This window comes from Danio aesculapii, chromosome 2 (genome assembly GCF_903798145.1).
Source record: "Danio aesculapii chromosome 2, fDanAes4.1, whole genome shotgun sequence".
Taxonomy (NCBI): domain Eukaryota; kingdom Metazoa; phylum Chordata; class Actinopteri; order Cypriniformes; family Danionidae; genus Danio; species Danio aesculapii.
This window is the reverse complement of record NC_079436.1, coordinates 15409874-15434990: the sequence shown is the minus strand read 5'-3', so window position 1 is coordinate 15434990 and position 25117 is coordinate 15409874. Positions and strand designations below refer to the sequence as shown.

Sequence of the window (25117 nt, the reverse complement as noted above, 5' to 3'; positions counted from 1 at the left end):
GCTTTGAATGTTTATATCAGTTTTATATTTTCTAAATGCGAATTTTGTCTCTGTTTAGAGCAGACTATCTTATAGATATCTAAAAATACTTTTTTGTAATTTTATTTTATTTTCACGGGACCTTTAATTGTATATTAGCCCCTTTCAGTGATACAGTGATAACAGTAAATATACAGAACATTTCCAGAACAATGTTACTGGTAAATTCAAAAAAGCACTGTTCACACAGGAAAGGATGTTCCATTCCATTCAAGACTATTCACACATCAAATACTCGCAAATTCTGACATCATTAACCAGAAATGGCCTCTAGAGCGGCATGCAGCTGAATGCAGGGCTTGTAGGTAAACTCATAGCGGTTTTTCAGTTGGCATTAATAATAAACATTGAAACATTATCTGACTAACAACTAGTAGCTAAATGTGTCTGCAAAAGTATCCAAAGGCTTTTATTTTCATAAACAACAAGGATGTGAATGAGTCTAAACTTTTGCTTTAATTTGAAGCTTATTACTGTTTATTAAGTTTAGCAAGTTGTATATTTGAGGTATGGGGTAAGTGTTAAAAAATATGGTCTTACAGAACAAAAGGATAATAATATGGTTTAAAAGTATCAATAAAAACTCAGTATGCTAGCCATAATCAAGATAATATGTAACCAATTAATAAGTAAAAGGAAGTGAAGTGAGCCTTTGTAATGTATGGTTTTAGTCATACTCATAATTGGTGGAGCGCGCACACACACACACACACGCACACGCACACGCACACATGCACACATACACACAAGCGTGCACCTGAGAGCTATTGATGTTGCAGCTTTTGCTTCCAGCACCCAGGGAACATTTAGAGGATAGGTGCCTTGCTCAGGGGCACGTCAGCTGGGTATCAAAGATGGAGAGAATGTGGTTCATTCACTTTTCACACCTACTTTTCCTGCCAGGAATCGAACCAGCAGCCTTTGGGCTACTCCAACTCCCTAACCATTAGGCCACAACCCCTGCTGAATAATGATAATAGTAAAATAAAGAGTTACTCTTTTTTTGTACAAAAATTATTATTATTATTATTATTATTATTATTATTATTATTATTATTATTATTATCTAGTCAAAAGTGACATGTTATTCATTGTGTTTGTTTGTTTGTTTTCTTCATAGATGGTTATCACTTTTGATGACCAGTTTCTCATAACGGTCTCAGAAGATGGTTGTCTATTCATCTGGAAAATCATTGACAAAGAAGGACAAGGGCTGAAAAGAGAGAAAGTATTGATATACTCAGAAGAGATCCTCACCAACAAATTAGACTTTGATGAAAAGGTAACCAGAGGAAATATTTTTCTTGTGTTGGTCATTTACAACCATTTTTTTTTTTTTTTGGCTAATTCTGCCTACTTTGTAATATCTTATTTGTCCAATTTGACATTGTTTACGTTATACATTTACCATTTTAGGAGGTATTAAAACGTACAGAATTGGACCACTTAGACTTCTTATTTTCATAAGTACGGTTGGCAATTTTTATTGTCCAACTACATCACCAAGCTTTTTTTGTTTGCATTATTTATGAAATTACTATGTATTATATAAATAAATATATTTAGCTGGAGCTCATTTACCTACTCCCTCTCAGCATCTGGTACTACTCTGGTAGAAATGGGGATGTGATTTTGCAGGAGAAAGGTGAAACACTCCTATGGATCCCAAAAAATATTAAATGATCGAGAAAAAAAAACAATTTTGGTGAAATATAAGATTTATAGTAGCATTCTTTTTTCCCTGTTGCATAATTACAGCCTTTTCTCATATCGTTTTGAACAGAATAAAATGCTGCTTGAACTGAATGCAAAAGTAGAAGAGCTCCAGGAAGACAACAAGTGCCAGCTAAGCTTGAAGGACACTGATTACAACAAGAAGATCAATGAGTTATCTGAAAAGTGTATCCAACAGATTATTTCACTAAATGCAGAGAAGGAGGTGAGTTTAAAGTAACCCATACTGAAAAACATTTCTATTTCAATAGATAAATTATTTAGTAATTATTCTATTTTTTATTGCAGGTACTGAAAAAAGAGAAAGACAATCAACAAGCAGCCCACATTAAAGCGATATCAGACATCTTAGAGAGACATGATAAAGAGCTGCACGACATGGGTAAAAAAAAGTTTCATTAATTTTATATTAATGAATTTCTAAAAAGCCACTTCACTACTCATTCGTTAAAGATCGAGATTTTTACAAGCTTTGAGGTCTTGCTATTTCTTCTGAAAAGTGACAATAACTTTGTGATTGCAGTATTTATATATCGTCCTCCTAAGTTTAAAAAAAGAGTTCATCCATAATTTTTCTGACTTTCTTGGCGGACTTGTTTCTCAATTTGATTAGCTTCTAATAGTGGGGTATTTTATTGTTCATGTTTGTTGTGACGCAAACCCCCTCACTAAGGAGTTTTTAAGTCTTAATGACACCTTTGAGATATCCCAAATGGTTACAGGTCAAACATCAATTTGGTCATACCTTGGATCTTGTTCTATCATGTAGTGTCATGATTCAAAACCTGAGTTTTTCAGATCACAGTCCAATCATGTTTGTATGTTCCAATTTAAAACTTAAATTGTCATTTCCAAGAAACCGGCTTTTTGGTCATGGATTTTTAAGTTCTACATTTAATAAAGATTTTAGTTCTTGTTTTAATGAGACATGAAATGTTATATCCCACGATTATTCCATTAATATGTCAGATGCTGGAAATTATTTAAAGCTATTTAATGAAACATGCACCAAAGTTTTAGATGATATTGGACATTTACGTAGGAAGAAAGTCAAAGCTAAAGTGGAACCATGGCTAAATTAAAACACTAAAATCATGAGGCGAGTCTGTAGACGGGCTGAACGTAAATGGAAGAAAGATAAGCTGCATATGTCATTAGAGATTTTCATTGAGAGTTTCGCTAACCGCCTATAAAAGAGCCGTGAAGGAGGCTAAATCTAAATCTTTTTCTTATATTATAGCCAAAAATGATAAAAATCCCAAGACTCTGTTTTCAACAATAATAGTCTTTTAAACCCCTCTATTGATTTGCAGTTTGACGACCCGGCATCTAACTGTGAAAATTTGTTAAAATATTTTATTACTAAAATAAATGACATTAGACTCCATATTATTCCGATAAGCTATGAGCCATCTTCGATTCCTTCTTGCACTTCATCCTTATCTACGTTTAATATTATCCTGATAGATTATTTGTGGTAAGGCACGAGGACACCAAAAAATTTATAAAAATATTTAACTAAAGGGCACCTATGGTGAAAAATCTACTTTTCAAGCTGTTTGGACAGACATGTGTGTAGGTATAGTGTATAGACCGTCATATTGGCGTGATATAAACACACCCAGTCCTTTTTTTTCAGTTTAACAACTTAAAAACGGTGGACCAATTGGAGCGGTTTTCAGAGCGACCGCAACTTGACTGTAGGAACTCAGCCATATTCTAAGCGGAATTAAAACCAGCAGTCATGAAAGCCTCATTGCGCCCCCTTCATCTCCTTCTTAATTAAGTATCGCCCAGAGCTTAATTCCAATACACACTCTCCTTCCAACTTTATAAAACAAAGGACGGGTTGTAACCATAGGTTAATAAGTACATGGCCCATCGGGAAAATCCGGCCATTTGACCCTCACCTAACTATGTTAATTAACTTGCACCCAAAAGAAGAAAGACACATGTGTGTCTCTTCGGGCGCGTGATCCTCCCCCTTCCCTCGTGCTGTAAAAAAGGAGATAACACTCACGTTTAAAAGTGTGTTTGCTCTAATGTTTTATTGCTAATAGTTGTGTATGTTTTACTACGTGTGTAAGCAAGTATGTTCACTATGTGGTGAATGTAAATGAAATGTCATAGTGTGTGTAACGCATGTAATTAACTGTATTTGATAAAGGCCGTGATGTTTGGTGTCAAACTAAAGCTAAAAGGCTTAAGAGAACATTGGTTTAAATGATATAAATGATTTTATGCCACGGGTCTCCCCCTCCCTGTCGGAGACAACAAGGAAAAAGAGGGAGGGTAGACTCGCGAAGTAGCTGTGCTGTTGGACAGTCACAGAATGGGCTGGTCTCAACTCTAGCCACTATAAAACTTTGACGAGGTGAAAGTTCAACAGCTTTCGTTTGGCTTCACGTGGGGTTTCTACGCACAAACTTTGCGTTGCACACTTCCCGTCTATACAACACGCCTGCTGGACATCGCTCTTGGAAGAACTACCCGTGTAAAGCCTGCATCTGTCCGCCGTTACATCACTAAGTCAACGAGAACCCGTTCACAGGAGCTCACGCTTCTTCTGTGTACGTTCGCGACTCACATGAACTCAGTGTGACCCTGTTCTGCTCGTATAACCGCTTTCCCGTGAACACACGGACGCAGCCCCGTCCAGCAGTAAGGTTAGTCATTCAACTTCTCTGAGCTCTTACTTCCTAAGTCTCGTAATTCTGCCGGAGCAGTCACTGGAGAAATTCCCATTCAACAAACTTCCCGCGTGCTGAAGTCAAACTCTCCGTCACCGGGACAGGGAGTCCCTCGCTCCAGAATATGAAGGAAAACCCTCTCCAACAAAGGACATCCCCGCCACGTCAACGCGCTGCAACCAATCGGCTTTGCCGGAGTTTCCCTCAACCGGCTGACGAGTGTGACTGGTCATCAAAACGCAAGTAACACAAACAACGTTCACTCCTTGCTTAAGCTGGTGTTAAATTTAAGCAGTAAACCTTAGTCAGATTCTCTGCTTGGTGGTTTTCTGCAAGACGTGTGGGACTCTTTGTTGTTCATCCTCAGTCATGGTCTCAGCTATATGGTCTTGCTACCTTGCTTGTATAAATACTGAAATCCTGTTTTATATTATTATTGTTGGCCACGTAATAATATAACATAGTATAAGAGCCATAAGTTTATTGGTTTATTTATGTTAAATTAATAATAATGTGAAAAGCAAAACTCGAAAATATTTTACTACAAGTAATTTAATTTTTAATATAGAGTGTATGGTGATGTCACTTCCAGGAAGGAGGAAGTTGTTGTTGTGTCATGAAGATGGAAGCAAGACAGTTTTTTGACCGTGTAATATAGTTCGGTTAAGTTGTTATTAAACATTTTCGAAACGACATCACTGGACTGTCTTGTGTTACTCGCGTTCAAACCCTGCTAATTCAAAGAAAGAAACAAAAAGAGAAGAGACGGATTGATGGCACAAACAATTAGTCAAAAAAACTTGCTCTCTGAGTATGGAAATGAAAAAGCCCACGTGGCACGTTATAACTGGCGGAGATTCATCCCCTAAAGATCGTCTTTGAGTAATCTGAAATTACCCGCGATCGTGGATATAGTGGGCAATAATTCTCCGGTGGATTTAAAGCTGCTCTACAGGAAGGAACGTGACAACTGACATGTATGAAACATTGCACAACAGTGAGGTAACGGACTTTGATTCGGCTATATGATGACTCAATGCATATTTAAAGAAGCTGAAATGTATACGGTTGATGCAGAAAAGTATTGCGTGTACTTTTAATCGTCTGCAAACAGTTTGTGCATTGATTGAATGGAGATGGCTGAAGGAAGTAAAAGTGAAACTTCAGCTTTCGAACACAAGAGGGCACCTAAACCAACTGAAAAGGCTTTAGAGGAGAAATTGCACAGAATTATTGGATTGAGAAGAGCTAAATTATCAGCTCTTACCAGTAATATCAAAACCATAGAACGGTTGATGAATGATGATGAAAATCTACAGAGTGTGCATGATTTAATGCAGCTTGATTTTGCACAATTGTTAGCAGAATTTACTGACTTAAATGTTCAAGTTCAAGATCTTTTGTCTGAGGATGAAAGGATTGCAGACCAACAAAACTGGTTTCAGCCGAAAATTTATTCCTTGAATATTTTTAGGAATAAAACAGAAAACTGGATAGCTGCTGTAGCTGAGAAAAATTAGAAAAATGACAATGTGGAAATGGAAGATGATATTATGCCTCATGACAGTGCCTCACAGGTATCTTTGAACAAAAGTGAGTTTAAGCAGCGGTGTGATTCAGTTACAAGTGGATCTGTTTGCTCCTCTGTATCATCTGCATATGCACAAGAAGAATCAAAATGTGCAGCTTTGTTAGCAAGGGCAGCATCATTAAAGAAAAAACAACAACTTGAACTTGAAAAGATGCAGCTAAAGGCAAAAGTGGAGGAACTTGAAATAGAAACAGCGCTTGCAGAAAGTAATGCCAAATTAAAGGTTCTGAAAGAATATGAGCATTCAGAGAACGGAAAAAGTAGTGTGCGGTCAAAGAAAAGAAAGGCAATTCACCATAAACAACTTGAACTGAAATCAGAGCAGAAAGAAAGCACACCTTCTCATTCTACTGTGGCAAAGGATAAAGCAAAGTCTGTCTTAAATCCAAATATACATTCAGCGACAGAACTGAACATACAAGTACCTGGACACAGTGGCTATCCACAAGCAGACAACAGCATTATTCAAGTTATGCAGAAACAAAATGACTTAACTGAGTTGCTGGTGAGACAACAAAGACAAATTCAGCTTCCTAGTAAAGATATACAAGTGTTTACAGGAGATCCATTGACCTACAGATCCTTTATCAGGTCTTTTGAGCATACCATCGAAAATAAAACAGACAATGAAAAAGACAAGTTGTATTATCTTGAACAATACACTGCAGGAGAGCATCAAGGACATATTGGACACCCGCAATGCTGTAACTGCAAAGGTGAATCAAAAAGAGAAATATCCTGCTACTAAGGGAATAAGAAAGAGCAGTTTTGCAACCAATATTTGTATGGAGGAAAGAAGTCCTCGAGATATGTCAAGTAAACTTGCCAGTCCAGCTAAGATGGTAAGCGCCTTTGAAAAGCCATGTATGTTTTGCTCAAAAGGTCACACTCTTGAGTCATGCACTGAAATCAAACAGCAGCCACATAGTGTACGTGTGGACTTTTTGAAGTCAAAAGGCTTATGTTTTGGATGCTTAACTCGAGGTCATCTTAGTAAGATGTGCAGAAAGAGAATTGAATGTAAAGAATGCTCTCAAAGGCATCCAGACATTTTACATATGAAGGAGGATCACAAAGCGGCAAAGCAGGTTGAGACACCAAACAAAGGGATCTCATGTGCCCAGATCTCCCTTAGTCACCAATCATGCAACTACACAGAGTCTGGAGGAGATAACTGTGTGCTGTCAATAGTGCCAGTTAAAATCAAGTCATATAAAAGTGACAGTTATGTGGAGACATATGCTTTCCTCGATGCTGGAAGTACAGCAAAATTTTGCACAGAATAGCTGCGAAATAAACTGAAATTGAAAGGAAAGCCAACTCAGATTCTATTGAGCACTATGTGTCAAGACAAGCCAGGTGAACAGAAGTTAGTGAGCAGTTTTATCCTTACCAACCTGGAAGTATGTGGGCTAGAAGACAACAAGTATATTGAACTACCTAAAGTCTTCAAACATAGCAATATTCCTGTTCAGAATGAGAACATTCCTAAACAGGAAGACATTCAAAATTGGCCTTACTTAAGTGAAGTTAACATACCCTGTATTGATGCAAATGTGGGGCTTTTGATTGGTGCAAACAATCCAAAGGCAATGGAACCATGGCACATCATAAACAGCCAACAAGATGGACCATATGCTGTTAAAACTGCACTAGGTTGGGTAGTAATTGGCACCATTGAGAAAACAAACAATACAGAAAGGTCTAAACCGCCACATCATACAGTTAATCGTCTCTCTGTAATGGAAATTGAAAAATTGTTGATTCAACAATATAACTCAGACTTTCCAGAACACCTGTACGAGGAGAAAGAGGAAAAGTCATTGGAAGACAAAAGATTCATGCAGCTAATGCAGGAAAAGACCAAATTTGAGAATGGACATTACTGTGTGAAACTATCATTAAGAGATGAAACAGTTAACATGCCAAACAGTCGATGTGTTGCTGAAATGCGTGCAGCTAACCTAAAAAGAAAGCTTCAAAGGAACTCAGAATTGCTTGATGATTACACTACATTCATGAAGAGCATAATAGAAAAAGGATATGCTGTCAGAGTTCCCACTGAACATCTTAATCGCAACGACAACAAGGTGTGGTACATACCACACCATGGGGTGTATCACCCGAAGAAAAACAAAATTCGAGTGGTTTTTGATTGTACTGCTTCCTTTCAAGGTATGTCTCTGAACAGCCAATTGCTTCAAGGTCCAAACCTCACAAACACACTTGTTGGTGTACTCACCAGATTTAGAGAAGAACCGATTGCTGTGATGGCAGATGTAGAGTCAATGTTCTATCAGGTGAAAGTTCCTGAGGAAGATACAGATCTACTTCGCTTTCTTTGGTGGACAGATGGCTATTTGAATGCACCTATAGAGGAATTCAGAATGACGGTACACTTATTTGGTGCCACCTCATCTCCTAGCTGTGCCTCCTATGCACTGAGAAAGACAGCAGAAGATAGAAAAGATGTAGCATCGCAAAGGGCTGTAGACACAGTTCTGAACAATTTTTACGTGGATGACTGTTTAAAATCAGTGTCCAATGAACAAGAAGCAATCGACCTTGTCAAGGAAATTCAAGATTTGTGTCTGCAAGGAGGTTTTCGATTGACAAAGTGGGTGAGCAGAATAGGAAAGTATTGTTGTCTATCCCAGAAGATCAAAGGGCCAGTGGAGTAAAAGATCTTGACTTGGATCAGGACTCTTTGCCCATAGAAAGAGCACTGGGTATGCAGGGGTGCACAGATGATGACACCTTCATCTACAATATCAAAGTCCAAGAGAAGCCGTTGAGTAGAAGAGGTATCCTCTCTGTGGTTAATTCAATCTATGACCCTCTTGGCTTCCTGGCTCCACTCATACTACCTGTTAAGTTACTTTTAAGAGATCTGCGCAAACAAGGATATGGCTGGGATGATAAGATTGACGACAAGTGTGCTGATCAATGAGTTAAATGGCTAGAAGATTTAAGTCAGATCTCAAATGTCAAGTTCAAAAGGTGTCTAAAGCCAGAGAAGTTTGGCATCACAGCAGAAGCTCAACTGCATCATTTCTCTGATGCCAGTGAAAGTGCTTATGGCACAGCAACTTATCTGGTTCTTACAAATGAACAAAATCAGAAATATTGCTCCTTGTTGATGGGGAAGTCAAGAGTAAGCCCACTTAAACAAATCACAATTCCTAGACTGGAACTGAGTGCCGCAACCACAGCAGTCAAAATGGACAAGATACTAAGACAAGAACTACAAATGCCACTACAGACATCTATTTTTTGGACAGACAGCACAACGGTGCTGAGTTACATTGAAAATGAGAGCGCCCGCTTCAAAACCTTTGTAGCCAACAGGATTTCACTAATACGGGATGCCACCACTCCATTACAGTGGAAGTTTGTCAGGTCAGCTCAGAATCCAGCAGATAAAGCTACTAGAGGTCTTAGGGCAAAGGACTTTTTACAAGCAGAAACATGGACAAAGGGCCCAGACTTTTTGTTGAAACCAGAAGAAGAATGGCCACAAAGACCAAATTAAATAAATCAAAATCAACAAAAAGACCCTGAAATCAAAATTGAAACCAAAGTCAACATTCTTAATGTTAACGAAAACAACGTCCTGTGCAAGTTAACTGACTACTTCTCGAGCTGGTTTCGTCTAAAAAGGGCAGTGGCATGGATGTTAAGACTGAAAGAAACACTCCTACAGTTATGTAAGGCAAGGAAACAGTTTCAGTCTTCCATTGAAACATCTGAAAAAGACCCAGAAAAACAAGCATCTCTTCTACAAACTGAAATGCAAAAATTCAAATCAAAAATGAAGAAAAGGTCACTGAGCCTGGAAGATTTAAACCAAGCAGAACTTTATCTTATTCAGCACAGTCAGAAACAACAATTTCCGGAAGAAATTGAGGCTATCAAACAGAATGCGACTATTAAGAGAAGTCAGCTGTACAGGCTTGACCCTGTGCTCCAGGATGGGATCCTAAGAGTGGGTGGTAGACTTAACAAAGCAGCCATGCCAAATGAATCCAAGCATCCTGCAATTCTGTCAAAATACTCCAGAATTTCAACTCTCATTCTAAATGACATTCATCAAAGATACGGGGACTGTGGTCGAAACTACACATTGTCCATCCTCAGACAAAAATTCTGGATTCCCAAAGCAAATTCAGCCATTCGCAAATTAATAAATAAATGCTCAATTTGTCGCCGGCTTAATGGAAGAGTTGGAGAACAAAAAATGGCAAGAGGACCGTCTGCTACCTGATAAACCTCCCTTTACAAACGTGGGTGTTGATTACTTCGGACCCTTTGAAGTGAAACGGGGCCGGAGTATGGTAAAAAGGTACGGAATGTTGTTCACTTGCTTAACAATTAGAGCAGTTCACATTGAGGTGGCTGATAGTTTGGACACTGACTCATGCATTAATGCTTTGAGGCGTTTTATAAGTAGAAGAGGACAAGTTGCAGTCATGCGCTCAGACAATGGCACAAATTTTGTTGGTGCAGAAAGAGAGTTGCGAGAAGCACTGAAAAATCTGAACCACAACATAATAGAACATGCCATGTTGCAAAAAGATATTAAATGGATCTTCAACAGCCCAGCTGCTTCCCATCAGGGAGGAGTTTGGGAGCATCAGATCCGTACAGTTAGAAGGATACTAAATGCTCTCCTAAAAGAACAGTCTATCAACAATGACAGTCTTCATACAATCATGTGTGAGGTGGAAAGCATTATAAACAACAGGCCAATAACTACCACATCAGAGGATCCAAATGACCTTGAGCCTCTAACACCTAACCATTTACTACTGTTAAAAACTCAACCCACCATGCCACCAGGTGTCTTCAAAAAAGAAGACCAGTACATGAAAAAACGTTGGCGACAAGTCCAATATCTTGCTGTTTTGTTTTGGAGCAGATGGACTCATGAGTATCTGCCTATTCTTCAAGAACGCAGTAAATGGACAAAACTTAAAAGGAACTTTGAGCCAGGCGATGTGGTGCTAATTGTGGACAGTTCTTCTCCCCGCAATTCATGGATAATGGGAAGAGTAGTTCAAACCTTGCCAGACTCCAGTGGAACTGTACGCTGTGTAAAGCTACAAATTAAAACAAGCATTCTAGAGAGACCTGTAAACAAATTGTGCTTAATTCAATAGGAATAGGTGAAGCAAAGACAATGTGAAAGGACTACATTTGCAAAATGACTGAATTGCTATGCTTATTGTTGATGTATAAATTGAATGGCTCTTAGAAGTTAAATATGTATATGATAATTGTTTGGTCTCCTGTTCATACAATTAGGGGCCGGATATATAAGAGCCATAAGTTCATTGGTTTATTTATGTTAAATTAATAATAATGTGAAAAGCAAAACTCGAAAATATTTTACTACAAGTAATTTAATTTTTAGTATAGAGTGTATGGTGATGTCACTTCCAGGAAGGAGGAAGTTGTTGTTGTGTCATGAAGATGTGTAATGTAGTTCAGTTAAGTTGTTATTAAACATTTTCGAAATGACATCACTGGACTCGTTCAAACCCTGCTAATTCAAAGAAAGAAACAAAAAGAGAAGAGGCGGATTGATGGCACAAACACATAGATTTACTAAAGCTAAAATAACGCTGCTTACTTCTATTAGGGTGGACTAATAGATGACATAAGTGTACGTGTTAACCTGTTTCTGACTGTGAGTCAGTCATTTAAATCTTCTGATTCAAATCCCTGAGAATAAATTTGAATTAATTCGAATTTATGAGCTAATTCTTAGAGTACCGGACATATTAGATGGTCCAGGCCAGGGGCGTAACAGCCATCTTAAAAGTGGGGGGGGACAGCTTTATGGTCACCCAAAAGTGATTAATGATTTATTAGCGATAAAGTTTATTTAATAATCTTTTAACCAAAATTCTAAAATAATTACAAAATATTAATAATAACAATAAATAAACAGAACCACACACATTTAAATTAAGCATTACTCTTTGTGTGAATATATTTTTAAATACTACAATGCAATTTCTAAATTGCAAGCTGATACTTGTGCGAGTGTGTGTGTGTGTGTGTGTCTGTGTGTGTGTGTGTATATATATATATATATATATATATATATACACTAAACACTAAATAGCAACCCCATTGATGTGCAGCTCCACGAGTCCTTAACCATGGAAGCCAGTGGGAACAGTGGCGAGGAACAAACTTCACCAATTGACAAAGTTTTAAACTGACAGAGTGTGCCTGCCTCTGTGCTAGTAAGGCTGTTTCAGAGTTTAGGTGACAGATATGAGAAAGATCTACCACCTACAATTGATTTTGATATTCTGGGAATATATTTAATTGTCCAGAATTAATTGAGTGTAGTGTATGTGAGGGGCTGTAATACACCAAGAGCTTCCTCAAATACTGGGGATATAAGCCGTTCAGGACTTTGTAGGTAGTCAATAAAATTTGGAGCAATATGATCATATTTCTTTGTTCTAGAAAGCACTCTAGCAGCTGCATTTTGAACCAACTGAAGTTTATTATTTGACCTACAGGGCAATCATCTAGTTTACCTTTTGATTAACTGACACAAATTGTTAACTTTCAGAGTGGTATTGACACATATTGATAATAAAGATAAGACCTGAAACTAGCCAATGCAGTTCCAATATTACCAATATAATATTCAAGCCTATCAAGCAGAATGTTGTGATCAATTGTATCAAATGCAGCACTGCGGTCCAATAACACTAAGAGAGAAATGCAACCATGATGGGACAATAGAAGCAGGTCACTCATAACTATTAGCAGTGCTGCTTTAGTGCTATGAAATGGTCTAAATCCGGGTTGGAATTTTTTTTTACAAATATTGTTTCTCTGTAGGAAGGAATATAGTTGAGTAAACATGACGTTTTGTAGTATATTTGATAGAAAATGCATGTTTGAAATAGGTCTGTAATTAAGAATAGAAGCTTAATGGTAGCTAGTTTTAAAGTTTTAGGCACATAAGGTGGAGTGTGATAAGCCTATTTATTGACAAGCTCATGACAATATAAATCAAAACTTGATTAAAATTGTGCTGTGGATTATATTTGTGGAGTTATTCAAGCTAAACATATGTCCACAGAGTCATCCAATAACCAGAAGCTCATGTTGGAATACGAGAAATATCAGGAGCTACAAATGAAACTTCATAATATTCAGCGGGAATATGAGCAGCAGCTGCACAGCACGGAGGAGAGTAAAACCCAAGCCTTGGAGGATATGATGCAGTCTTATGAGGCTAAAATGGAGGAGAAGGTGATGTTGGTGAACCAGGTAAATAATGTTATGTCATTCCAAACCAGTATAACCTAAATATATATATGTTTTCATGTCTAATTGTTTCAAAATTGCAGTATTTCTTACGTTTAACATTATTGCAGCACCTCTATTGTCAGTGTTACTCAAACTTTTTGTACAGCTCCATATCCTCAACTTCTGAAATATGACATGTCCTCTGGTTGGTTTGCATGCCCAGTGTGCTGTGATTGGCAAACTAGTTTGAGTGTGGTCCAGAAATTACCATAACCACAAGTTCCAACTGCTCAGATTATTTGATCAGTTTATGTCTGGTTCAAGCGCTGATAATGTTTATAAAAAGGAGGATCATGCAGAAGCTTTGCAAGCACAAAAATGTATTTTTCTGTATTCATCTTATACTTTGTAATTTGTGGTCTTGAAAATTAGCATTTAAAGGCTCCTATTTTGCCCCCTATTAATAAGATAAAATAAGTCTCCAGAATGTGTTTGTGTTCAGCAGTTTCAGCTCAAAATTCCCATCATATCCTTATTATATTGTCAATTTTTGGGGCAGAGGGAATTGTTGCTGGTTTTTCGCCTGTACCTTTATATGCAAATGTGCTGAATCTCCCTGCCCACTGTTCTGGGATGTTTGATTCTGCAGCATCAAATGACAGAAAACACAGCACAATGACATACACAGAAAGCAACTCGGACAAAGAAGAAGCAGAGATCCAGTCACAAATACCACTGTAATTTGAACCAGAAAGTTTATAAATGTTTATTTGATGTATTTGTTGTGAAATTTTTTTAGCCTTCCTACAATGATGAATGAACCACAAACAAATGCTATTTCAAAGTTCACTCTACACACACACACACACACACACACACACACACACACACACACACAAACACGCACATGTAACTTTGCAATGTCTTTGCATGTCTATTTGTGGCAAATGTGACCGAATGCCTACCACACCACACAAGTCAATATATGCTTCTATATGGAAATCTATTATTACATGATTGTCCACAAACATTGAATCACGCTTATAGTTTATACTGTAGTTCTGTACTGACACTTGCAGCTGTTGTGATTTACGCAGTTATGCATGCAGTTATGCACTGTGATTTTATATATATATATATATATATATATATATATATATATATATATATTTTTTTTTTTTTTTTTTTTTTTTTTTAATTAAAAATATGTCCAAACTTCTTCTTGAGGTGCTTCAGTTAGACTTCAGTTAGAAAGATCTTTAAATCCTAAGCCTGCATCAGCAACACAGGGCAGGGACTATGTCCAAGAGGTTCCCAAGGACAGACACAGCTTGTCAACAAAGGACCTGGACAAGTTGACTTAAAAACATCCTAACTTTTGCTCCAAACCTTGCTGAAGGCAATGACGTGCACACCTACTTACAAGACATTGACTTTCATTTACAAACGGTGGATGGCGCCACTACAAGTGCTCAGGTTTACTTCTAGCTGCAAGAGGAGAAGTTTCTGGACTGACAGTCCAACATCATCAAAGGAGATTACCAGCAGCTGTGACAGGCCCTGATTAGAGAGTTTTCTGACCCCGAGTCAGAACAAGGACTGAAGCTACGGTCACACTGGGCTTTGTGTGTGCGAAATTCTGTCATACGGCGCTGCGAAAAGGGGCGGGATTAAACAAGCTTATTAGACATTAAAAAAGCAAGCGATTACTCCGTGTTTTAAATTTCTGCCCAGAGAGGTCCTGTTTTGATCCTCAATTGCTCTCACGCAGTCAAGTGATGCGATTTAGCAGGTTAGAGTTCACCAAGCTTGAACTTTGCACTGCAGCAACACGCGAAACTTGACGCATGACCCCGCGTTTCCGGTCTGACGCATTCGCGTGCGTATGAATGGAAGTCTATGGGAAGAAAAGTCAAGTGTGACCGCACCTTTATTTGAAACAAAGGACTGCCTCTTAAAAGACTGTCAAAACCCCCCAGAAACCCATCACGAGCTGGTTGTAGAAGGCACAAAAAGTTTCCTGGCTGCAGGACTTTTAACAGAGAGTGAAGACCATTCTCCACCAGCAGAGAGCAGAACTGAATCCTTGAGAATCCTCTCTAAATTTCTCTAAAAGGGGCCTAACTAGGAAAAGGATTGTGACAAGTCAGACCTTTTGACTTTGGAGAGAACAGGAACAGGAACCTCCCTCTCCAAAAACTCATATTTCTCACTGTCCCCACAGATTTTTGGCAATCAGACACAAAACAAACACTCAAATGCCACTGCATCAAGCCACACAACACCTTAACTTAAACACATTGCTCGCATTTAATTAATCATTGGCCCAATAAATTCAGTACATTTTGTGTACATATCATCCATAGACACAGACTCTGCTGATCTGCAGGATTATTTTGAACTTCTTTTGGACCTCAAACGATTTAAAATCTAGACGCTGTAAACTCATTGCACTCATGTCTGTCATGTCAGTAAACAAAGAACAGGTGTGCAGAAGTGAGCTCACTGATGACTAACACCTCACCGTTTACACCATCACTCATCACCCTACCACTTAAGTGGACGGAGACATGACACTTTGCTCTACAAAAAGGACAAATGATGTGATGACAGATGAAGCATACTCAGGGTTTGAGAAGTCCAGCATGTCCTGAACAATGCTGATGCAATGCAGGATGATTTTGACAAACAGGAACTCCTTTAAATCCAGAAAGAGGATGTCTTCATCTGCGGTATCACTGACCTCCAGGTGGTACTTATTCCCACACCTCCCAATAATCCTCCCACATTCGTTAAGCAGTACAGAATACCCATTGCTTCACACAAACCCATGCATGAAATAATCGACTCTCTCATAGACAATAGAAACTAAATTAGTACTGCTGTTATATAACACCCAGAATTAAAGGAGCAACCATCTTCTCAATGCTTGATGTGGCCTCTGGTTTCTGGAAACTACTGTACATCCTAACGATCAGCACAATCTAGCTTTCACCTTCAACAACATACAATACACATTCATGAGGCACTGTTTTGGCTACACCAACTCACCAGCCAAATTTAACATCTTTCTGAAGAATGCATGCTCAGATGCTACAGTTAGCAACCTTATCTACATGAAAGACATCCTCATGAAAAGTATCCCCATGGCTAACCACCTAGAGGAGATGAACCATGTTCTACACCAGTGATAGCCGTTGACGGCAGTATTGCCCTCTACAAGGGACAGTGGTGCAAGACCAAAGTCAATTATGTGGGTCTACTCATCGGCCAACAACCAATCCAAAACATCAAACTACCCACCAACGTTTCAGAAGTGAGATGCTTCTTAGGTGTGTGTAACTACTCCAGACATTTTAACAAGTAGTGTTTTTTTTTACAAATCTAGAACTTTTAAACATAAATTACAGATTGTTACTGTAACGAATGTCACCCATCAGACATGATAATTTTGCTTTATTTAACAAATAACCTCTCCCATCTGGCAAAAGCAATGATCAGTGTGTAATCCAACTCCAAATGTATTTATGACATGGAAAGGAATGTGCTGTTCTGTTGGACAGGGACATGTTCATGTTCTATGCTGTCCATTTTAACATGTATGCCTTTTTATTATATAATCTGTTATTATTCATAAAATTCTGTATTCCCTCTCTATGTGTAAACATGTGTTGGCAACAAGTCTCTTGCTTGTGTATTAATCTTCTATATTTGAAAACTTACATTTCGATAGCAGGCAGGCCATGTTTGATACTCCTGCAGAGCTAATTTGGTGTACTAAATGATCGTTTACATTTTATGTTAATACTTCAGCAACATATTAAATTTTAAGAAACTTTAAACTTTTTTTCATCAGCTTTCAACTAGCATGCTGTAACAAATAGGTGCAGATCCGACACAATAAATTGTGCATCTAGTAAACAGTTGCTAAATATCCCCTCTGATTCTTTAACCCCCAAAAACTGGCTACACTAGGGGACCTGCTAACCCCCCAACACCCCTACCCCTATCTTATAAACTCTCATGAAGTATGAGAGTCTTTATGGCTTTCATACTTAACTGATGGGCGGAGGAGAGGGCATCGAAAGTGGAAACGCGGAAAGCGAGTGGGCGCTAATACAAGGCTAAAGGCTAACCTTTGCCTGTCTGCTCTTCTATCCATCCTCCTTGCAAACGTCTGCTCCTGTCAGGATTCTGCCACTCCGGTCTTGTTATTTCTTGTTTTGGAGGCAGAGTCCAGACACTAGTACTGGCATGTCTTGTATGTTGTGTTCGGCTCAAGTATTCTCGGGTCAAGCAGTCATTTTATGTCCTTATGTATGAGCGCCGTCTCTACCGTGCTTGGGCCATGCACGCTCCAGCTTGATGTAGGCGGTCTGGGCATGTTTGTGATGCATGCTCTCATCCTGGTGTTTGTGTTTGTTTTGTATGCAGTGTGGTGTTTCATTCTCAGTCTCTCAGTCTAGTTGGTTTCGGTTGGCGCTGAGATGAAACATGCACGTTGCATATGTGCATGGTGAGTTTTTATTTATTGTGTACTCGTGTCTTGTGTTCAATCTTCTGTTGGTGTTGTGTTTAGCATGTGGTACATGTTTACAGTGTCTCAGTGCTTTAGTGTATTATGTGAACACGCGGTTAATGGTTATAATGAGTTAATGAGTGATTTCACTTGATTTAGAAGGATAGATGTCCACTATATAAACAAGATCCATGGGTGCTGTGGTTAAGTTGTGGGTTAGGTACTCAAAAATAAAGTTTAACTGGGGTGTGGGTCGCTTTTTTTAAAATATGAACATGTTTTCGCCATTTTATCTGACAAACTATAAATATTTCATTTTTATTTAACAAAACAGTTTATGTATTGGCTGTGGAAATATATTGGCCTTTGTCTTTATGCATGTCACTTTACCTCAAAAGTTATTAATTATTTTTATTTATTTTGTAGATAACTGACCAACAAAAAATGTATTCAAATTAAGATAGAAATTATACAAATTTGTAAATTTAAGACTAATATTTTCCTGTTGCTATATTGGTTTCTTCTCATCTGTTGGTATTTTTCTTTCAGTCTATCTGGGGTGCATTTCTCAAACAACGATGTAACTCGTGGCTGAACTATCATAGTACGATGCATCGTTTGGCAAAAGAATGATGTAGTGATGAGTGTTTACCAAAACCCATAGTTTCTCTGCCACAGATCCATCGTTTGAACCACGTTAGTTATAACGTAAAAGGCCCAAAATGATGCTCTAAACAAAGTGGAGTAACAACTTCTTTAGAGCAGAACCCCATAATGTTTTGTGCAAATGATATTGTTTTACTCACACACGCATTTTTTTTAAAATCCAATATTAATTTTGGTAAAAACATGTACTCACTTTCCATATTAATTGAAATATATGTAAATGTCACATATGGCCTATGTTTCCTTTACAAATAATATTGAGAATATTCCATAGTCTATTCTAAATTACCATAAAATCACTTAGCTAACACATATTCTAATATCATATATAAATCATATACATACATACATAAATAAATAAATAAATAAATAAATAAATAATGAAGCTATTTAGTAAGAAATTCAATTTGATATTTATTATTTATTAGGAAAGGAAAAACTTTAATAATATTAATAATATTAATGATGATGACCATGATGATAATGATGATGATGATGATGATGATTATAATAATAATAATTATTATTATTATTATTAATATTAATAATAATAAGTAGGATATTGTTTATTTATTTTTTGAGAAAAGTCTACTTTTAAAAATTTGATACATGGAAACCACTGCAGAAATTCTAACTAACAGGCCCATGTCATATACAGTACAGATACTTAATAAATACCCTACTATAATTTTAAATGATTAACATATGCTATATATTTTTTTGTTTTAACAAGCTTTGGAGATGTAATATAAACTCTGCTTTTAAATAATAGGTCACCTATAGCTTTCGTGATGAACCACGGCTGTGATCAAAATGACATCAATGTTTTTAAAGTGCACTATGAAGGGAGCACAATTTTAAACATGAAGATCGCTATCACTGAACTTTAAACATGCTTTGAAAGCAAATTACACAAGAGAGATGACTTTAATGCTTAAAAAAAAATCATTCCAAGTATAAATGTTAGAATGTTCTAAATTAATAGGGCAAATGGGGGGGATAACTGGGAATAGAACACAGCCGGGAACTATGTTTCTAACTACAGCTCCAGAGGTGTTTGTGACGCAATTTGCAAATTTTCGTTAACTATGTTTGTAACGACACAATTTGCGACCTTAGTTGGCTAACGATGGTTTTCGGAAATGCACCCCTGTTAAGAATTCAAAATAATTATAAATTTCACTTAGTAGTTCTATTTAAGAGATTATCACGATCATTGTAGCCACTGAATCATATTCACAGGAAAATGAATTAAATGATTCAGATGTGTTTTCAAACGGAACCATCAAAAAACATGCAATACTATAAAAGGCTTGACATTCTATACTGTTTTGCAGCCTTAAAGGGCCCTACAGACCCAACTGGTCTATTGTTTATTTCCCAGCACAAATGTGTGAGTATTTTAGTGACCTTTCCACATGCAACATTGCCAGTAATTTCGAGCTATAGCATTGCGGCACAGGGTGCTACAGGGAAGGCTACAGGGTAGTAAAGCTACAGGTAGTGGTATAGCTCCCTGTTGTGCTGCCCCACCACCCAAAGATACGCAGAGATTAATGGAGCTAGACATCTGTTATAGGTGGCTCCCAATTGATGATCTTGGCAACAGCTGGCCCATCTGCACTGCCAGAGTTGTTAAAGAAATTCCTGTCTCAAAGTCTTGTGCTTTCTTTTATTCAAGCTATGTGGTGATGTTAATAGATTTTTTTGGAACTTGGGATCAAAAATATTATGATATTAGGCCTTTTAGAAAAGGTATCATGTGCAGGACTGTATTACATTTGCAAACAGAATAAGTTTTCACTCTTTACTTTTTGCAGTGTCAAGATGAATCCCAGCAGCAGTTTCGAGAATTTGAAGAACACATAAGGCAGGAAGAGGAGGACACAGATACTGAAATTCATGACATCCGCATGAAATATGAGCAAAATCTGAGAGAAGAAAAAAAGGCCAACTCAAAGCTCAAAGTGGAATTGGATACCACAAAAAAACGGGTGAGTGACTATCTGTGCATTCCAAACAAGATATATTGGTCTCTGAAGTGCACTTCACTAAAATCATGGCCGTCATATTATCGTGTAATTACAAACCGAAGTAAAGGCCCTTTGGAATGAAGGAATTTGAACAATACAACTGATGGACACTTCGGGACATTTTCCTTTGAACAAGGAAGCTGTTTGGTGTCACACACTGCACTCAAATTCAGAAGGGCTTACTAACACGAGCAAACTATGAACAACACATTTATTACAGTATTTATTAATGTTTGCTAATGTTAATGAAATGCAGTTGTTCATTATTAGTTCATGACAACTAACTACTGTTAATGTAATTGAACTGAACTATGTATTTGAACTATCATTGATAAATGCTTCACAAGTATTGTTCATTATTAGTTGGTAAATGCAATAACTAACATGAACTAATGAAAACTTATTGTAAAGTGTAACCAAAATGACAAATGTGCAAGGAGCTCAACCTTATCTAGGGTTTATTTTGTCATATAGTTCCATGATCTTCAGCGGGAAATTGAAAATGGGAATTTGGAGATAGAGAAGTTGAAGCAGGAAGTTCAAAAGCTGCAGGCAGTGATCAAATCACTAGAAAACGACATCACTGGGCTGAAAACTGCAATTCAGAACAGGGATGGGATCATTCAGGACAAGGTGAGCACACATGAACACTGCCATTATTTTAGTATTATGTACATACATTGTAAAAAATGTCTGTGATTTTAACAGTAAAAGTTTGTACAATCTACATAGTGAAAACCTGTTAAATGATTAACAGCTCATTTCAGTACAAAATACGGAAAATAGCTGTAACAGATCTTGTTTTCGAGAAACATCATTAGCAGCTTCACTGATTACAGTTTGACTTTAATTCTCCCATATCTGCTAGAATATTTGATATTTAACAGAGGTTTATATTTTTTATTGAAAATGTTTCATTTGACCTCACCCTCATGGAGATCAGAGGCTGCTTTAGTTGGGCTCTTGAACCTTAACAAGTTTCTGAAACTCATCAGTTATAACAAGAACAGTGATAAAAACTTTTAAGTACATATTACAGAATTAAATTCAAAAAGTCACAAAAAATTTGCAATTTATCATATTAAATTTAAGTTATGTTATTTGGGACAGTAGTTCAGCTACCAGAAAGATCAACAAACAATTATGAAGGAATAAGAGTTCCATGCAAAATACCTTGAGAACTTCATCAGCTCAGTTAAGACACACAGACATTAAGATTCAGGATATGAACCTCAACCATGGTTGTTAAAAACAAAGCTGCATAAGTCATTCATCCTGCAGTGCATGCTGGGTACAAGCATAGTACAAAACTCCCAGCATGCATTGCAGCATGAATAAATTATGCAGCTTTATGCTCTTAACAGTTCTTTCTTTGCCTTTAATTTATTTTGTTTTGGGGTGTAATATTTCAGTAGAGGGTTTTGTATTGTTCTGGGTTGTTTTTTAAATTGATTTTTATTTTTTGTTTGTCACCATTATTGAGATTCAAAGACTTATTGTTGAAATGTGTGTGTTTTCAATTTCTGCATTCAATTGTCCTCAAAAAGGCCAAATAATTACATCTGATAAAAACTCACTGATTGCTGAAGTTTCAGTGGTTTCATCTATGTCTAAATTTAAAACTCACACTTAAGATGATATTCAACATGACCACAAGTATGCAAGGGAGACTTTGATACCATAATTTACCCCATCTCACTTAATTTTATATTTATTCAGACTTCTCATGCTATGTAAATAGTGTGATGAATACAATTAATTATTGCAACCAAAATAAAAATATTTTATAACAAGAAGTTACAACTGAAGCAGACTCTGTCCTCCATCATGGTGACTTCAAATGAACAACAACAATTTCATTAAAAGCTTTTGTTCGTGTGACAGAAATAAGTGACGCTCCTGATGTTTGTGGAGTTGTTTAATGATCTCTGCTGAGATCTTGAAAAATAAAAGTTTTATTGTGTAATTATTTTTATTTTTATTAATTATTATTTTTATTTATAGTTTTATTCTCAGTTGATTTCATCTTTGATTTTGGCTGTAATTTGTGTTATTTGGTCGTTTTTATTTCCTTAAGTGATTCTGCTTGTTAAAGCTTGTTCATCAATAATTGTTAATCCTCCTTTAATTAGACACTTAATTATCTCATTAACTTCATCACTGTCTGAGTGTTCAACCCTCTGTAGTGAAGACACTAGTGAGGATTTTGCTCTGCGATGTATTTTTAACAGAAACATTCTGTAGATTGAATTTACGAATGTAAAATGTTAAAAACAGTAGGTTACTGGCAACCACAGCTGCCAGTATTTTTTGTAAAATCAAGAAAAACAACAGCAAAATACTGTAAAACATTTTTGTGTCACCATTGTGGAGGATAGTACCATCTGTGTGCAAGTCCATGATGAACTAAGGGAGTCTGATGTTATGCTGCATCTTCTTTTGTTTAAATGTAACTGTGTAGTTACTAATGCAGTGAAAGTCTGTTTGTTAATTCCAGTCTCACATGAACACAATAATGCGTTTAATGACTTTACATTATTTAAAAAGTTTTTGTAGTGAACTGATGTACAATTATTCTCAGTATCAATATGCTCAGATATTTTACTTAGACATTTAAAATATCGATTTTAATGCCAGTAAATAACAATTAAAACGTAGTTACTTTCTGCAAATATACATAATTACCTCAAAGGTTTGTAAATTATCATTGCATCAGTTAATGAATAAATTCTCCTGTTAAAAATACAACATTTTTCTGTAAAAACTATTTTACAGAAAAAATCTTTATTTTTTGCAAAAAAGTTCTGGCAACCATAGCTGCCAGTATTTTACAGAATATTTTTTACAGTGTACTATTATTGTATATATTAATATTTTAGCTTATTAATTATTTTTATAGTTTAATTTTACTATATATTTTAGTAGTTCAGTCCAGTGTTAATTAACATAAATTCTTTATTACAATTTAGCCTTAGTCTTGACTAAAATATTACAAAATTTCAGTCATATTTAAGTTATTTTGTTTTTTAGTTGAGACAATGTCATAAGATTTTAGTTTACTAAATTTACTCTAGATTTAGTTGACTAAAATATAACCAGTTAATTTAAATCACAATATATAAATTTTACATATGTCACAAATTTCTAAGCTCATTGTATACTACTGGAAAACACACTAAACATGTGGGATATTAAAATAATCAAGCAACATGGATTCAGTCCAGGTGAGTATGACTTGTTTCAGCTAAGGAACAGTACTTCAGAGAAACATCTGCTCTATCTCAACAGGAGAAAAACATCTTTCAGTTAAAAAAGAAGAATGACACACTTAACAAAACACTTGAAGTGATGGAGTTCAGGGCTGAATATATGCAGGAGCAGATTGAGCCGAAAGAAAATGAAATTCAACAGCAAAAGGACCAGATGGTGGAGGTAGGATGCATTTTAACTGCCTGGGGTTGGCAAATGCATAAATGCATTTTAGAACATAATGCACAAAAGGATTTGAAATACTCTGGCATTTTTAATTGCATTAATAAGACAAACACAGATTTAAAAAACTGTAAAGGGTCTATTTCTATTTGTATATATTACTAATTACAACAAAACAATGTGTTTTTGTAAAATTAGTAAATCAGACAGATAGTGCTTTATCTTTCCGTGCCTTCTGTTAACATAACTGGCAAACCTTTCAAAGAAAACAGCTGAATCTCTGTTAACATTTGCCTTACAGACATGAGAGACATACCTGAATAAAGCCTGACGTGTGCACTTTTAAGCAAGCCATTATGAAAATAATTGAAAACAAAATGTTGTTTGGCTTAAAAATCTGTTTAAAAAAAAAGGCAAAGCAAAATTCTCCACTTTATTCTCGACTTTATTATCCCACTAATCTATTCCTGCTTCTGTTATTCGAACACAAAAAATTATGATGACACCAACAGCAACCTGAAATCGTGAATGCCTGCAAACAAACACAGCGGCTCTGCATGTTAAGAAAGAAGTTTGTTTAATTTTTAGTGTCAATAAAGTAGAATTATGACCCATATGACCTCAGGAGAACACAGTGATCTAATGCTGCTTTATTCAGAAGGAGACACGTTACACATATTTATTTGTTTGTTTGTTTGTTTGTTCATTTGTTTAATGGTATTTATTTATTTTAGCGCAATTAAATCAGTCAAATGTTTGAAAAAATTACAGTTAAAAAATACATAAAAGGTTGTGAAAATATATTTTAATGCATAGTAATTGTTTTTCAAGTTTAAAATAGTTTATTCTTAAGATCAAATCCTTCATAATTACTTTAATAATTGTTCAGAAATTCTACTATGCTGGATTAATGCCCCAAAACTTTTTTATTACAGTATTTTTATTTTTATTTATATTTTATTTATCTATGTCTTTCATTCTTACCTTTCAACCATATTCAATTCATCTTTATTTCTATTGCACTTTTACAAAGTAGATTGTGTCAAAGCGGCTAAACAGAAGTTCTAGTGAATCGAAACTGCTTTAGTCCAGTTTTCAGAGGTGAAGTTCAGTTTAGTTCAGTTCACTGTGG

General features: G+C 36.4%; 1 protein-coding gene across 1 annotated transcript in view; it reads left to right on the top strand.

The window, feature by feature from the left end:
* cfap57 (cilia and flagella associated protein 57) overlaps positions 1–25117 on the top strand; it is a 160215-nt gene that overhangs the window by 96730 nt on the left and 38368 nt on the right. Inside the window, exons 11-17 of the mRNA XM_056473426.1 lie at positions 1160–1321; positions 1823–1978; positions 2062–2155; positions 13166–13356; positions 20341–20514; positions 21028–21186; positions 23842–23985. Coding sequence (XP_056329401.1) covers positions 1160–1321; positions 1823–1978; positions 2062–2155; positions 13166–13356; positions 20341–20514; positions 21028–21186; positions 23842–23985 — 1080 coding nt within the window. The remainder of the gene's footprint in view (positions 1–1159; positions 1322–1822; positions 1979–2061; positions 2156–13165; positions 13357–20340; positions 20515–21027; positions 21187–23841; positions 23986–25117) is intronic.